Here is a 13,597-nt window from a genome sequence, read left to right as displayed (position 1 = left end):
ATCGTGTCCCTCTGGTCCCCACTGCCTGGGAGCCGGGGTGTCCACTTGATGAGGGAGGCGGACTGGCATTGGCCCAAGGGCCAGGTAGACACTTCCACCCGCCTCAAGGGTAGCGGCCTTGGCCTCGACCCCGTCAGCCTGGCGTCCTCTGGGCTGCAGTCTGGCACTAGCCCCCCGCCCAGCGCAGGAAGCTGGGCCGCTCCAGTACCCGGGCGAAGAGGGGCCAAAGGCCGAAGTCACCTTCTGCGAGATGCCCCGCCCACTGAGGGCCCCGCCCCGGCGACCCCGCCCCCCGAGGGGTCCGGGGCCCGCGGACCGAGCCGCTTGGCGGGAACGTGGTTGGCTCTTCAGGTGGAGCCCGCGGGGGGGGGCGGGGCGAGGCCGCGGGGGGGCGGGGCGAGGCCGCGGGGGGGCGGGGCGAGGCCGGGCTGGCGGCTCGGCGCCCGCGGGGCGGATGGATGCTCCGCAGGTCCGCGGGCGCCGGGGGCGGGGAAAGCGCCGGCTCCGCTGCGCGCTGGCCCCGCCCGGGACCGGCCGGAGCGCGGGGCCGCCCCCTTCCTCCCTCGCCGGCGCTGGGCTGAGCCGGGAGCCCAGAAACCGAGTCGGCCCCCAGCTCCCTGTTTGGTTTTTGGGTGGCGGCGGCCTGAGGAGGAACATGGCGTTGGTGGGCAACGGAGCCGAGCTCGAGGCGGACGAGGTACCGGCTGGTGGGGCTGCAGGCGCTGCCTCCGGAGTCCGCGAGGGATGGGCGAGCCGGAGGGACAGCAGGGTCCCGCCCCCTTGGTCCCCAGTCCGGGACCGGCAACCTCCAGCCCGGAGGCGGGGGCGGGGGCGGGGGCTGCGGGGGGGGGGGCACCGGCCTGGGCGCGGGCCCCGCGGGGTCGTGGGACGGACAGCGCGTCGGGTCCGCGCGTGGTGGGTGGGGGCGCGGGGGCGCGGGGCCCGCAGCCCTGCGCGGTTCGGAGCCGCCTGGGCGCTGCGGGCTCTGACCCTGAAGTCCCGACGCCCGCCCTCTGGGTTTTGCGGGACTCTCACTTCTATGGAAGTTTCCAGGCGGCGGGACCGAAAGGCTTCCAGGCAGTGACAGGAAGAGGACACCGGGGGAAGAAGGCGCCCCGGGGGCGTCCGCACGAGCGGGCACAGGGCGGGGGCTGCCGGGGGCCGGAGCGCTGGGGGACCCGAGCAGCAGCCCGGGAGTCGGTGCTGTCTGCTCCGTCCCCAGGGCACAGGCCTTTCCCGTCGGGTCCGCAGCTTGTGGCTTCGAGGACCGACTCCGGCCTCCCGACTTCCCGACTGCGCTCAAGTCACTGAGTCACTAGCCGCTTCCCCCGGGGGCGGGCGCGCGGGGGTCTCCGCACCCCGGGGCGCGCGCCGGACCTGCGCTTTTGCGCACTTGCAGCGCTTGGCGGCCTCGGGGACGCGCCCCCCTCTCGCGCTGGAAGTTGAGGCCGGACAAGATGTGGGTGCTGCCGCGGCGGCGGCTACTGCTGCTACTGCTGCTGCTGCTGCTGCCATTTTACCTGACTTGAATTTTAGAAGTCGCTGCCGGAGGTTTGGTTTCAAATGATGCAATAGTGGAAGATCTGGAGGAGGCAGGTTAAGGTTCCTGTGCATCTCTTGAATGTCGGGAAACTCCTGACAACGAGTGCAGTGTTTTCAATGTAGTCCTTGAAATAAAAACGAAACAAAAACCAAACTACAACTCCTTTACGCGGTTGACAGGCAATAGGGCAAGCCAGGCTGTTAAAAACCTTCCTTACAGCCAGTCCCTTGCAGCGAGGACCCCCGAGACCACAGACCAATGTACCGAAGCTTGCCAAGTTGCATCTTTTTATTGTCGGAACTTTTAAAGTACACCTAAAGGCAAATGATGAAATAGCGTATTTGTTGCTATTTCCATCCATGACAACCTTTCTTTATTTATAGCCTTAGACTGTCTTTTGGTATGACCTGGAGCCTTCTGTTTTTCTTTCCTCCTGTCTTAGTTCTTTTCTATAATCGAGGTAGTTAAATTTTCATGGTGCTTTGACTATACATACAGTCCCTTAAAAGTTTTTATGGCTGTCTATTGTATGTTAAATTAAATATTCATAAGTCTGGCACGCAAGGCCCTCTACAGTGTGATCTCAATTTCATGTTCCATCCGATCCCCAGCTACTTCCCTCTGTATAACCAGTTACTTTTGTCCGTGTTATGCTGCTATTATAAATGAGGAAAGAAGACTGGCAGTACACCAGTAAATGTGGATTGAAAATTTTGAATCCCTAGTCTGCTTTGTCTAAAAAGATTTGGTACTCTTAGGGCAATAGAATTGTCAAGACCAGGGTGTTGTTGAGAGAGAAAGGAGATATTATTAATAATTAATACTTGGACAATAGGTGTAAACTGGGACTGTCCTGGGCATATAGAGACCTTTAGCCAGCCTAGCCATACCCACTTTCTACAAGATGAATTGAAGCGTTGAAATGCATTGACTAGGGAGGAGGACTCTAGTTCTGTGGAATAAGTTAGGTGTTGAACAGCAGACAGCTTGGCACACAGATTCTTGGTAAATATACATATGTTGAATGAATGAAAAAGAGCAGAGATGATGTTGCTTAATAATTTCTCAGTGTTTGCTGTATCTTTCATTTTTAAAATTCAATAATTATTAGATTCTTGTTACATGTAAGGTACTATATGGGTCCTAGGAGATGAGCAGAGTACAAACAATTTTTTTTTGTTCATGCCAAATTCACTTTTGTCCCTCACGACACATCATTTCTATTGGTAGAGATTTTGCAGAGTTTTATTGAACATTTGCTCTGTTCTCAAACTTGGTAGGTGCCTTAGAAAGAGAAGACAGTTTTAGCTCTCAAGGATTCTCTGGCTAGGTAAGGATGGATATATGACATGTGTGCAGGAACTCTAGAATAGAGCTCCAGGCAGGGTAAGCAAGTAAGAAGTATTGCGTTGTGGACTGGGTACAGTTGACTTATTTGTAAAAAGTCCCTATCTTTCAGGGGGCTGAAGCACTGTACCACAAGTGAACAAGACCCTCTTGGTCAGTTTTACTAGGCATTTGAAACTAAGGTGGTTTATTTCAGTTGGGGAGCTTTTTAAACAATATATGTTTGATAGTCTATGTGGCCATTGTTTTATCTTCTAGGGTAGTAGAAGGGGACAAAGTGGTGTAGTTGGAAAAGTAGTAGGCTAGGGATTAGAGGAACCAGGCTCTCTGTCACTAATTTGTCCAGTAGCCATTTATTCACTGTGTGTGGAAACATCTGCCTGCAGATAGAGCAGTGAGCCAGACTGATCGGGTCTCATTGTCTGTAACTAGTCTTGAGCAAGTCTTTCATTCTCTCATCTTTTTCCTCATCTGAAGAAGCAGCGCTGGATGAGTCCTAAGTGTTCTTCCACAGAAGTCTGTGCTTTTTTGGAGGGAGGCTCCTTTTTGGGAGAAGAGCTAATAATATGGGAATTCCTTTTCTTTCAAAGTTTCTAAGGAAATGATAGTAATAGAGAAGCTATCATGGTAGCTGGAAGATGGGGTGCTTTCCTGGGTGAACTGGTGTTTGTTGTTTTGTTTTTTTTCTGTTTAGTTGCTAGGAGGTTAAATGGGGGAACATAGAAGTTAGGGCTTGCAACCTCAAGGGTGGCAAAAATTATTTCTGCAGGGAGGCAGAAACATCTTAGATATTGGAGTGGTTTTGTAGCCCTTCAGAGCTTGGTCAACACTATCTTATTTTCATTAAAATTTCTCTTGGGTATTATGTTGACATCAGGTTCTTGGGAGATACACAGAATGTATGCAAGGTCAATACTATAAACCTATGGCAAATAGATGGCTAGGAGTGGAGGACTTTCTACCATTTACTTGATCTTGAAGTCATCTCTCTCTTGGTGACCTCCTCATATGTGCAGACTGCCCATTGGCTGTCTTGTGGATGTTGTTCATGTTTGGCCTTGAGTATTTTCGTGCATGACTTGGTATTTGAGGATTAAATAGGAATAGTTTATGTTTTATTATTTAATCCTACTAAAGTTATTCAGTCCACCAATAGTTGTCAAGTAATGAAAAGAGAAAATATTCAATGTATCTGAATATCTAGCAGCTACTTAAGTTAAAAATTATTTTCTCATGTAAAAAAAGTTAAGTTCACTAAAAATAGCTTTTTAAAGTTTTCATTTTTATTTATTTAAGTAATTTCTACACACCAGATGGGGCTTGAGCTCACAACCATGAGATCAAGAGTCACATGCTCTTCTGACTGAGCCAGTCAGGCATCCTAAAAAATAACTTAAAATTTTTTTTTTTTTTTTTTTTTTTAGCCCAACACAAGGCCTGAACTCATGACCCTGAGATCAAGACCTGAGCTGAGGTCAAGAGTTGGGATACTTAACCAACTGAGCTGCCCAGGTGTCCCTAAAAAATAACTTTTGAGAAGATAATTTTTCAATTGTCTTATTTTTGCTAGAGAAATAGCACTATTGAATGTCTTTTTAAAAAATTTGGTTACAAAAAATAAAAAATAAAAAAAATAAAAAATTTGGTTACATTGCTATTATGTAGAAATTGGAAATTCACATGTGTAATTTGATACATTACATTAAAAGCTACTTAGCAAATGTAGTCATAAATTTAAATGTTAGCATTAGAATTTTTTTTTTATTTTTTTATTTTTTTATTTTTTTTAATGATAGTCACAGAGAGAGAGAGAGAGAGGCAGAGACACAGGCAGAGGGAGAAGCAGGCTCCATGCACTGGGAGCCCGATGTGGGATTCGATCCCGGGTCTCCAGGATCACGCCCTGGGCCAAAGGCAGGCGCCAAACCGCTGCACCACCCAGGGATCCCAGCATTAGAATTTTTAATTTAACTTAAAATATTTATTCAGTTATTCCAAATTCATTATTGAATAAACAGAATAAACTTTATACTTGCTCTTTTTTTAAAGATTTTATTTATTTATTCATGTGAATACACAGAGAGGAGAGAGAGAGAGAGGCAGAGACACAGGCAGCGGGAGAAGCAGGCTCCATGCAGGGAGCCCGACGTGGGACTCAATCCAGGGTCTCTAGGATCACGCTCGGGGCTGAAGGTGGCGCTAAACCGCTGAGCCACCCGGGCTGCCCTATACTTGCTCTTTTAATGTATAATACATATATCAGTGCTGTTAAAAAATCATGGTGGGTATGATTAGGAAAAAATATCTAATGGCTCCTTAAGAGGGAAATAATGAAAAAAAGTTGAGAAACACTGAGTTGGAGAAAGAAAGGGCTCATGTGGCAGATGCTTTCATGGTCTGCCTTTTGGCCCAGGGTTTTAAAATTTTTTAAATTTAAATATTTTAAATTTAATTTTAAGTTTTTTTTGGCTCAGGATTCTTTTTAGATCTAATTTTTTTTTTTTAAGATTTTATTTATTTGCGAGAGAGAGAGAGTGAGCATGTGCAAGCACACATAGTGGAGTGGGGTGGTTGGAGGGAGAGGAAGAGGGACAAGCAGACTCCCTGCTGAGTGTGGAACCTGACTTGGACTCAATCCCAGGACCCTGAGATCATGACCTGAGCTGAAATCAAAAGTCAGATCCTTAACCGACTGAGCCACCCAGGTGCTCCAGATTTAATTTTAATTTAGAAAATTTATCCATTGGAATTTTAGATGAAGTTTAGAGAAAGTTGATTGCTACAATATTTTTTAAGAATCAGATTCATTCTTTCATTCCACTAGTGCTCGTGGAGCACCTCTCGGGTCCTAACAGTCCGTAGATACTGGAAGTACACACTAAGTGCCCACTAAGATAAGACAGTATTATTGTCCTTGAGGAATAGGCACTCTAGCAAAAGACACAGTTACATGAGTAACTAGTTCTATCTTTGGCTCAAGGTAGGTTTTAGATAGAAGGGCCATGTAATTTATCATCCATAGCAAGGCAGTATGAGAGTAAATGCACGCTCTCAGTAATTACCCTAGGACAACAGGTGCAATGCAGGAATAACACCCTGGTTTAGGGGTTGGCAGGGACTTTAAGAAAGAGGTAGTATTTGAACTGGGTCATGAATGTGAGCAGGTTTGTGCTGTGCAGAGCAAGTGAACTACCAAGCCTGGTAGAAGTTGAGAGGGGCGAGAATGAGAGCACACATGGGTTTAGCAGGGCACTCAGTGTGAGGGAGGGAGAGCCGGTGAGGGCTGAGACAGGAAAGTCCAGCTTGGATCATGTGGTGCATGATCACATCATGCTAAGGAGTTTGGGCCAAATCCTCTAACAAATGGGAATCTAGAAGGTTTTTTAGCTGGGCAAGTGTAATAAGGTTATTTGTTTTAGGAAGATAAATGTGGTCAAGTTGATGCAGCCAGATTGTGGAGGTGGCAGCAGGAAGGGCGAGTGGCTCTTGCAACATTTAATGTGGGAGGAGGTGAGACCTGAATGGGAGGAGAGGCTGCAGGCTACGAGAGAAGAGGCTGTTTGAGAGGAAGAGCCTGGAGGAGGAATTGGCTTGGGGGCCTTTTCCCCAGTTTGAGGGTCAGTAAATGGGGAGGGGTGGGGAGCTGTTCAGTGATAATTCTGGGTTCCTTGTGTGCTTTTAACACAGGAGGAGTGGGTGTAGAGGATGGGGAGGATTTTACATAGAATATACTCATCTTTGTGGCTCACTGTGACTTCTCTTACCAAGGGAGCATGAACCAACCGGTTGTTTATGAGGGCATGAATTTAGGCCAGGTTAAGAAAGCATGTTTGTAAATTGGTTCTGCAGGTCAGTGGGAGGAAAAAATAGCATCAGATTATACTATCAGCCTCTAACTCCTGCTCGGGTTAACCAACAGGCAATTTTCCTGGAATGTTCAATCTCGAGTCTCTTGAAATGTCATCTCTTCTTGGAATGCCACCTTCTCAGGGAAACTTGGAGTTTCTCTTCCCCTTCCCTTCGTACTTGGATACTCCCTTCCTTCTTTTCAAGTCCAGTAGCACAGACATGTCCTCTTGAGGCAGCTGTCAGATCTTCCTGGGGTTAGCTGTTGGCTTTATCTTAGTTCCCTGCCCAAGGATGCTGTCACTAATTCTTCGCAGTGTGAATCTAATACTGCGAATTCTCTGAGGCCCAGGGTTTCCATCTAACCATCTGTTGACAACTGCCCAGCCCCAAGTCTTGGGGGCCCCAGTGGCCATCTCCAGTGGGTCTCCTGAAGTCACTTTGTGTGCACTTTTTAGAAGATGAATCCATGGAGACTGCCCTGGTGCTTGTGAGGCTTCCTGGGGAGAGCTTTCTGCTCTGTCCCCAACCGTATCAGAACTTTCTTCTTCCACTCATGTGCTTACTGGATATTGATTATACACCCTGGCCGGTTGGCTATGTTGGTTGGGTCACCATACCAAAGGAACTCCTCAAATTGTTGAATGCCTGGCAGTTCATTCATAACGCCATTAAATATGTTATGCTCTTTATTTAAAGACTGGATTTATAGTAAGTGCAAAGAAGCCGAGATCTCTGGACATGTCCCCTTAGTATTGCTGATATTATGCTGACATGTACATAAGGTCTACATATTTTTAAATATTTTAATGAAATAATGCCACATATATGTATTTGTTGGGTCTAGTTGCACCTAGTAAATAAGAATTTTTCAGTCCAATTTAATGTGTTGAATATTGCATTAGGTGCTGTAGGGGCAAACACAGCTCTGGCTCTCAGTTATGATCTAGTGGGGAACAGGAGCAGGTGCATAAACAAGCAGACGTAATACTCTGTGCTGAGAACCACAGGAGGGATGCCATGGTGCTTTGGGAACAGAGAGGGAGGCACCTCATCTGAAGGAAGAGGTGGGTCATCAAGAATGGTTACTTGGAGGAGGCTACTTCTTAGAAAATTTGGATCTTACAGGGTGAATTGGGGTTAGCGGTGTAGGAGAGAATTGGGAATGAAGGGAACTCTTGAAGTGTGTCCCAGGGAGAGGGAACAGCAGGCATAAAATAAAGAAGTGAGGGAGAGTTGGTGGTGCTCTGGGTGGCAGGGAACCAGTCTGGAAGGGTAAGAAGGGCTGTCCAAGACTTTCGTGCCAAATTGTGGATGTTATTGTATGCATTTAAGGGTTCAAGCTGAAGAGAAGTATGGAGAGACCAGCAGGTGGTTGGCGGCTTTCTCTGGCACTGCATAGAAGCTAATGGGAGGGATACAGGATCCAAGGTGGGGAAGCAGGTGATTTTTCTGGTGTTTTCTTTTGTTTGTCCAATGACTGTTACAGCCCACTGAAGGCTGACTGTATGCAGTGGTAACTGAGCACTGGGATAACATGATGGGTAGGATACAGAGTGGGTACTTAGGAATATAGACACAAACACACAGCTCTGACCTAAAGTAGTGGAGATTCCAGACAGAGTGTAAATACTCTGGTGCTCCTTAGGAAGAGGAGAGGACTTTTCACAGGGCAGCCATCAGGACATCATAGCAATGACATGCCCCCATCCATAAGTCAGCTGATTTGGTTTCCTGACTATGTCTTTGTGTGACTTAGAACTACCCAGCTGTGTGACTTAGAGGAAGACCCTTAACCCTTTTGGGCTTCGGTTTCCTCATAGGTAACAGGGAAAGAATTGACCTTGACCCTCTATTTCTAAAGTTCTTTTCAGCTTTGACATCTGCGATGTAGACAGTGGCATTTGACTTGGATGGTGAGGGGTGCATTTTAGCAGGAAACAGTGGAATGGGTCACACTTTCATTTCTTCAAGCAGAGGGAGCAGCAGAGGAAACATGCTCAGGCATGGATGAAGCATTACGGAGGCCATCGTGCTGAGGCAGAGGGTGTGCGAGGGCTATGGGCTGAGGCAGCGGAGCTGTACTGTGTGTTGTAGTAGATTCTGATAGACCTTCAGTGCTCAGCTAAGGAGCTTGGGTTTGTTTTTTTCCTAATTTATTTTTTTGACAGTGGGGAGACACATCTATTTTTCTGTATTTGGGGAAGGTCTGTCTTCCTTCCTTCCTTCCTTCCTCTTTCTCTCTTGTTCTCTCTCTCTCCCTCTCCCCCTCCCTCGCTCCCTTCCTTCCGATAAAGGAAGCAATGATGAATCTATGATTCTATTTTAGTTTCCCTTTCTTCTTTCCCAACTAGTATCTGAAATTTTATGCTAATGACTGTCAACTTCATTGCAGTGATTAAGAAGGCAGACAAGTCAGACATGCCTGAATAATTCCATAGGCTTATGTTTCATCACATAGCCTCTTACTAAGTTCCAACATGCAGAACCATATGACCCACACTCTGGTGTGGTCATCAGGACCAGTCCAGGTTTCTCTGGGGGTCCCCTTAGTCCTTTTCTCCCCCCATGCTTCCTTAGACAACTTTGTCCTAGAGTTCTGGGGTTTGTGGTCTTTTTTCAACTCATGAGCCACCGTCCTTCCATTCAGACCTAAAGGAAACAAACCTCAGATTGCCACATCATTTTTCATGCCAAATGGAGTGTGTTCTTTTCAAAAGGTGGTGAGCAAGACAGATGACAGAGTGGGAGATTCCTGAAGACGGGAATGGGGCCTGACTCCAAAACCTCTCCCAGAAGCACTCCTGTGTCATCATCTGTTCAGGATCATTGATGGAGTGCTCATTGCCAAAGAGCAGCTACTCCCTATGCAGAGTAGTATTGAGCTTCTGAAGAGGGCCAGCTTGAGCTCAGATCCTGTCTTCCCAGTTGCGACCTTGGGCATGCTATTTAACCTGCCTGATGCTCTTCATTTATAAAATGGGAATGATGATACCTACCCTATAAGGTTGTGGATGAGGATGAAATAAGAGTCTACTTAACAAAGCATTTGGCATATAGGATTACTCCAGAAATGGTGGTTCTCTTTTTCTATATACTTTTACCTTAAGATATTGCTGCTACTGTTTATTATTTTATGGGTTTGTTGAAGAATCTGCAGCAAATGTTTTAGTGTGTTCAAATTATAGTTTTACTTTATTTTTGTAGCCAACTGAGAAGGAGATTCTGTGTTAGCACGCATCTGAGAAACAGAAAGTGAGTGGCCCAGGCCTGAACTTAATTAGGCACAGATGTGGCGTTAGAAACTAAGTGCTGGGATCCCTGGGTGGCGCAGCGGGTTAGCGCCTGCCTTTGGCCCAGGGCGCGATCCTGGAGACCCGGGATCGAGTCCCGCATCGGGCTTCCTGCATGGAGCCTGCTTCTCACTCTGCCTCTCTCTCTCTCTCTCTCTCTCTCTCTGTGACTATCATAAATAAATAAAAAAAAAAAAAAAAAAAAAAGAAACTAAGTGCTCTAACTTTACATTTAGTGCCCTTCCCATTAGGTCAGAGGGTGGCAGACTTTGTCAGAAGGACAAATGCACTCTGCCTTTTTCCTGCCTGTTTTTGTAAGCAAAGGTTGTTTGTTTGTTTGTTTGTTTTAGAGGGAGAAAGATTCAGAGAGGGGAGAGAAAGAATGGGGAGAGGCAGAGAGAATCCTTAAGCAGACTCCCCTCTGATCTCACATCCCTGAGACTTAACCAACTGGACACTTAACCAACTAAGCTACCCAGGGGCCCCGAAAATAAAGTTTTGTTGGAACACAGCCATGCCTGATTGTTTAGGTGTTGCCTGTGATTATGTTCACACTGCAACCACAGAATTGAATAGTTGGGATAGGGACTAAATGGCCCACATGACTTAAATATTTATCAATTCTTTATGGAAAACATTTGCTGACCCCTGTACTAAGTAATTTCATGGATATGTGTAAATTTGTTTATAATATCTTACAAGCCTTATGAATTAAATTTGCCTATTACCTTAAAACTCATATAAGCATCAAAACCCAGGAAAAAATATAACTCTGTTTGACGCATCCCATGAAATGGCATGTTACAAGTAATGAAGTTAGACATGGGTTGGAATTCTTACTCTTCCATGTACAACCTTGGATGAATTAAGCTTCAGTTTCATCTGTAAAGTGAAGAGAATAGAACCTCCTTCAGTGGGTTATTGTGGGGATGAGAGCCCTGTAAAATGCTTAGCTAATGGGGTGCAAATGTTGGCACTTAGCTCTATTTATTGTTGAGACTGCACATGTGGATGCTTGACATTATTTTCCCAACCAGATGAGGAGCCGGCTGTGTGAAAGTTGGCCACTCCAGGCTCCAGTGCAACTCCTGTTCAGCAGGAGGACCCCTTTAGAATAGATGCAGTTAGCTCTCAGATTAATCCATTCAGGTGAATTATGCAAGCTTCCAGTCCTCACACTTTCCTTCCCTGAGGACCGGAGGGGAAACCACTTACCGCGAAAGAGAGTGGTAAACAGGGGCTCAGTGCAGAACCGTGTTAGTATTTGTCAGGAAGGCATTTGGCAGTAGCAGTTATATTTTGAAAATGACATTCCCCCTTGACACATAAATGGTATGTAACCTTTGGTTTTTCCAAACATTTTGCTGTGCAAGATGATCTCCTCTTTAACATTGGCAAATGTTGTAACATTCTTTATAGCTTTTTTACATAGCACCTCGATGCTAACAGGAGACTGTGACCTGTAAAAGTTGTGTTTGTGTTTCGTTACTTAGTGTAAGAGATTAAAAGGTAAAGGAAGTGACAGTATGTGTGCGCACTCTTGGACCTGGAGGGGGTTCTAGGGTTCTTGATTAACCCCAAAGCAATGCGCCATGCCAGACTGCTCTTCCTAAAGTTCAAGTCCTGTTTAAAATCTGTTCACAGCTTCTCATTGCCTTGGAGGTATTGTGCACATTAGCACGGCATATAAGGCCTTCCCTGGGACTTAGCTCACTGGTTCTCATACTTCGGTGTCCATAGATCACCAGGTTAGGGGAGTGGATGACTTGTTAAGATGCACATTCCTAGGCCTTCCACAGAACCATTCCGACTCAGTAGGTCTAGGGTGGCTCCCAGAAGTTTTCATTCCTAACGGGACTAATAGTGCTGAAGTGCTTATAGTTTCCCTTCCACCTTCCAGCTCCCAAAAGTTTAGTCCCAGCTTTTAATATGCTGTTCTCCCACCTGGCCAGTTCCTCTTCATACGTTAAGACTTGTGGGCACTTCTCCTCCAGCCCTTCTATGTATTCCCTCCCTTCCTCCCCTTCAGAAGGTGCTCAATAACTATGTAGCATTCTTGGCTGGCAGGAAGGAGAAGTATCTCTCTTTCGGCATACATGCCACCACACCTGGTGGGGATAAGACAGAGGTTCCCGTTGTTCCAAAAGGAAAGGGTGGTTTTTTCCAGGAGACAGCAGAAAAGGAACTCCCTAAACCCCTATAGGGGTTTCTAACAATGTGATATTTTTATCTACTCAACCAGGAAGGAGAATTTGCCTTTGCAATCTGTTGGCCTTATTTCAATACACTTGAAAAACAAAACAGCTTTATTGACGTGTGAATACATATCATAAAATTGATTCCTTTTAAGTGTACAGTTCAGTGATTGTTAGTAAATTTACAGAATTGTGCACAGATCACCACAATCCAGTTTTTTTTGAAATTGAGGTACGATTAACATAATACTTTATATTCGTTTTAGGTATATGACATAATGATTTGATATTTATACATATTGTAGACTGATCACCACAATGAGCATTGTTAACATTTGTCACCATACATTAGTTACATTTTTTTTCTTATGGTAAGAGAACTTTTAAGATCTACTCTTGCAATTTGCAAATGTGTAATGTATTGTTATTAGTCAACATGCTATACCTCATCTCCTCAGGACTTTTTTATTTTTTAACTGGAAGTTTGTACCTTTTGACCCCCCTTCATCCATTTTGCCCACCTCTCTCTCCCCACCACAATCCAATTTAAGAACATTTCCATCACCCCATAGAGATTCCTTGTACCCATTTGCTCTCACCTCAATACACTTTTAACTCTTAAAATAATTGAACAATTTAAAATCACAAGAAGAAAATAAAATTTCTCAGGCAGATATAAAAATGAGATGCCATTATATATGATAGGGATAATACAATAGTGTTAGGCATCAAAAAACAGGACTGGACAACAAGGTGCATTTTGGTCAGTGCTTGACTTGGCTCTTACACTGTAACTTCACCAGAAGAGAGGTTCGAGGGTTGCATGAATTACCCCTGTCCAAATGAAGAATTTGTCCCGTTTGCAGGAAAGCAGACGTGTAGTGTACATGGATAAAGGGTTTTTCCTGATTTCCTAGTTCATTCCCCAAGGCAGATCCTATTTATTCAATATGTTTAGCTCCTGCTAGAGAAATAAGCATGCAATTCCATTTCTAAGCCATTAGCAGTTGAATAAAAGGGACTGTCTCCAGAGTTGAAGTCTCAAGTGGGACAGAGTCAAATGAAGTCAGCCTCTTTTTAGGTGTCCCTGAATTTCAGATTTGTTGTGTCTCTTCTTAGGAAGGCACATGAAAGAGAGGGAAAGAACATGGGTGGGCTTGCAGGCATCACCCATCAAGGTTCTGCCATTTGCTGGTAGTTACTTGGGCGAGTTACATAATCTGATTCTCTGTGAGAATCAAATGTGGGATTCTAATGCCCACCTGAGAATTCTGATTCTCTGTGAGAATCAAATGGGGATTCTAATGCCCACCTCCTAGAGGTGCTATGTGTGGTCCTGGCACCATACTGAGTGCTGGCCATACTATAAATAC

At 45.6% G+C, this 13,597-nt stretch overlaps 1 protein-coding gene across 4 annotated transcripts in view; it reads left to right on the top strand.

Annotated features, from left to right (window-relative positions):
• The first annotated feature begins 514 nt into the window (after positions 1–514).
• Positions 515–13,597, top strand: part of TTC39B (tetratricopeptide repeat domain 39B) — a 130,612-nt gene continuing 117,529 nt past the window's right edge. For 3 of the 4 annotated variants that reach the window (XM_038552431.1, XM_038552432.1, XM_038552428.1), the window contains exon 1: positions 515–697. In XM_038552431.1, the coding sequence (XP_038408359.1) occupies positions 656–697 (42 nt within the window). In that variant the 5' untranslated portion in view covers positions 515–655. The remainder of the gene's footprint in view (positions 698–13,597) is intronic. The other variant, XM_038552430.1, reaches the window with a different exon arrangement.

Source organism: Canis lupus, chromosome 11, assembly GCF_011100685.1.
Source record: "Canis lupus familiaris isolate Mischka breed German Shepherd chromosome 11, alternate assembly UU_Cfam_GSD_1.0, whole genome shotgun sequence".
NCBI lineage: Eukaryota > Metazoa > Chordata > Mammalia > Carnivora > Canidae > Canis > Canis lupus.
Note: the sequence above shows the minus strand (reverse complement) of the source record. Positions and strands in the feature narration are given on the sequence as shown.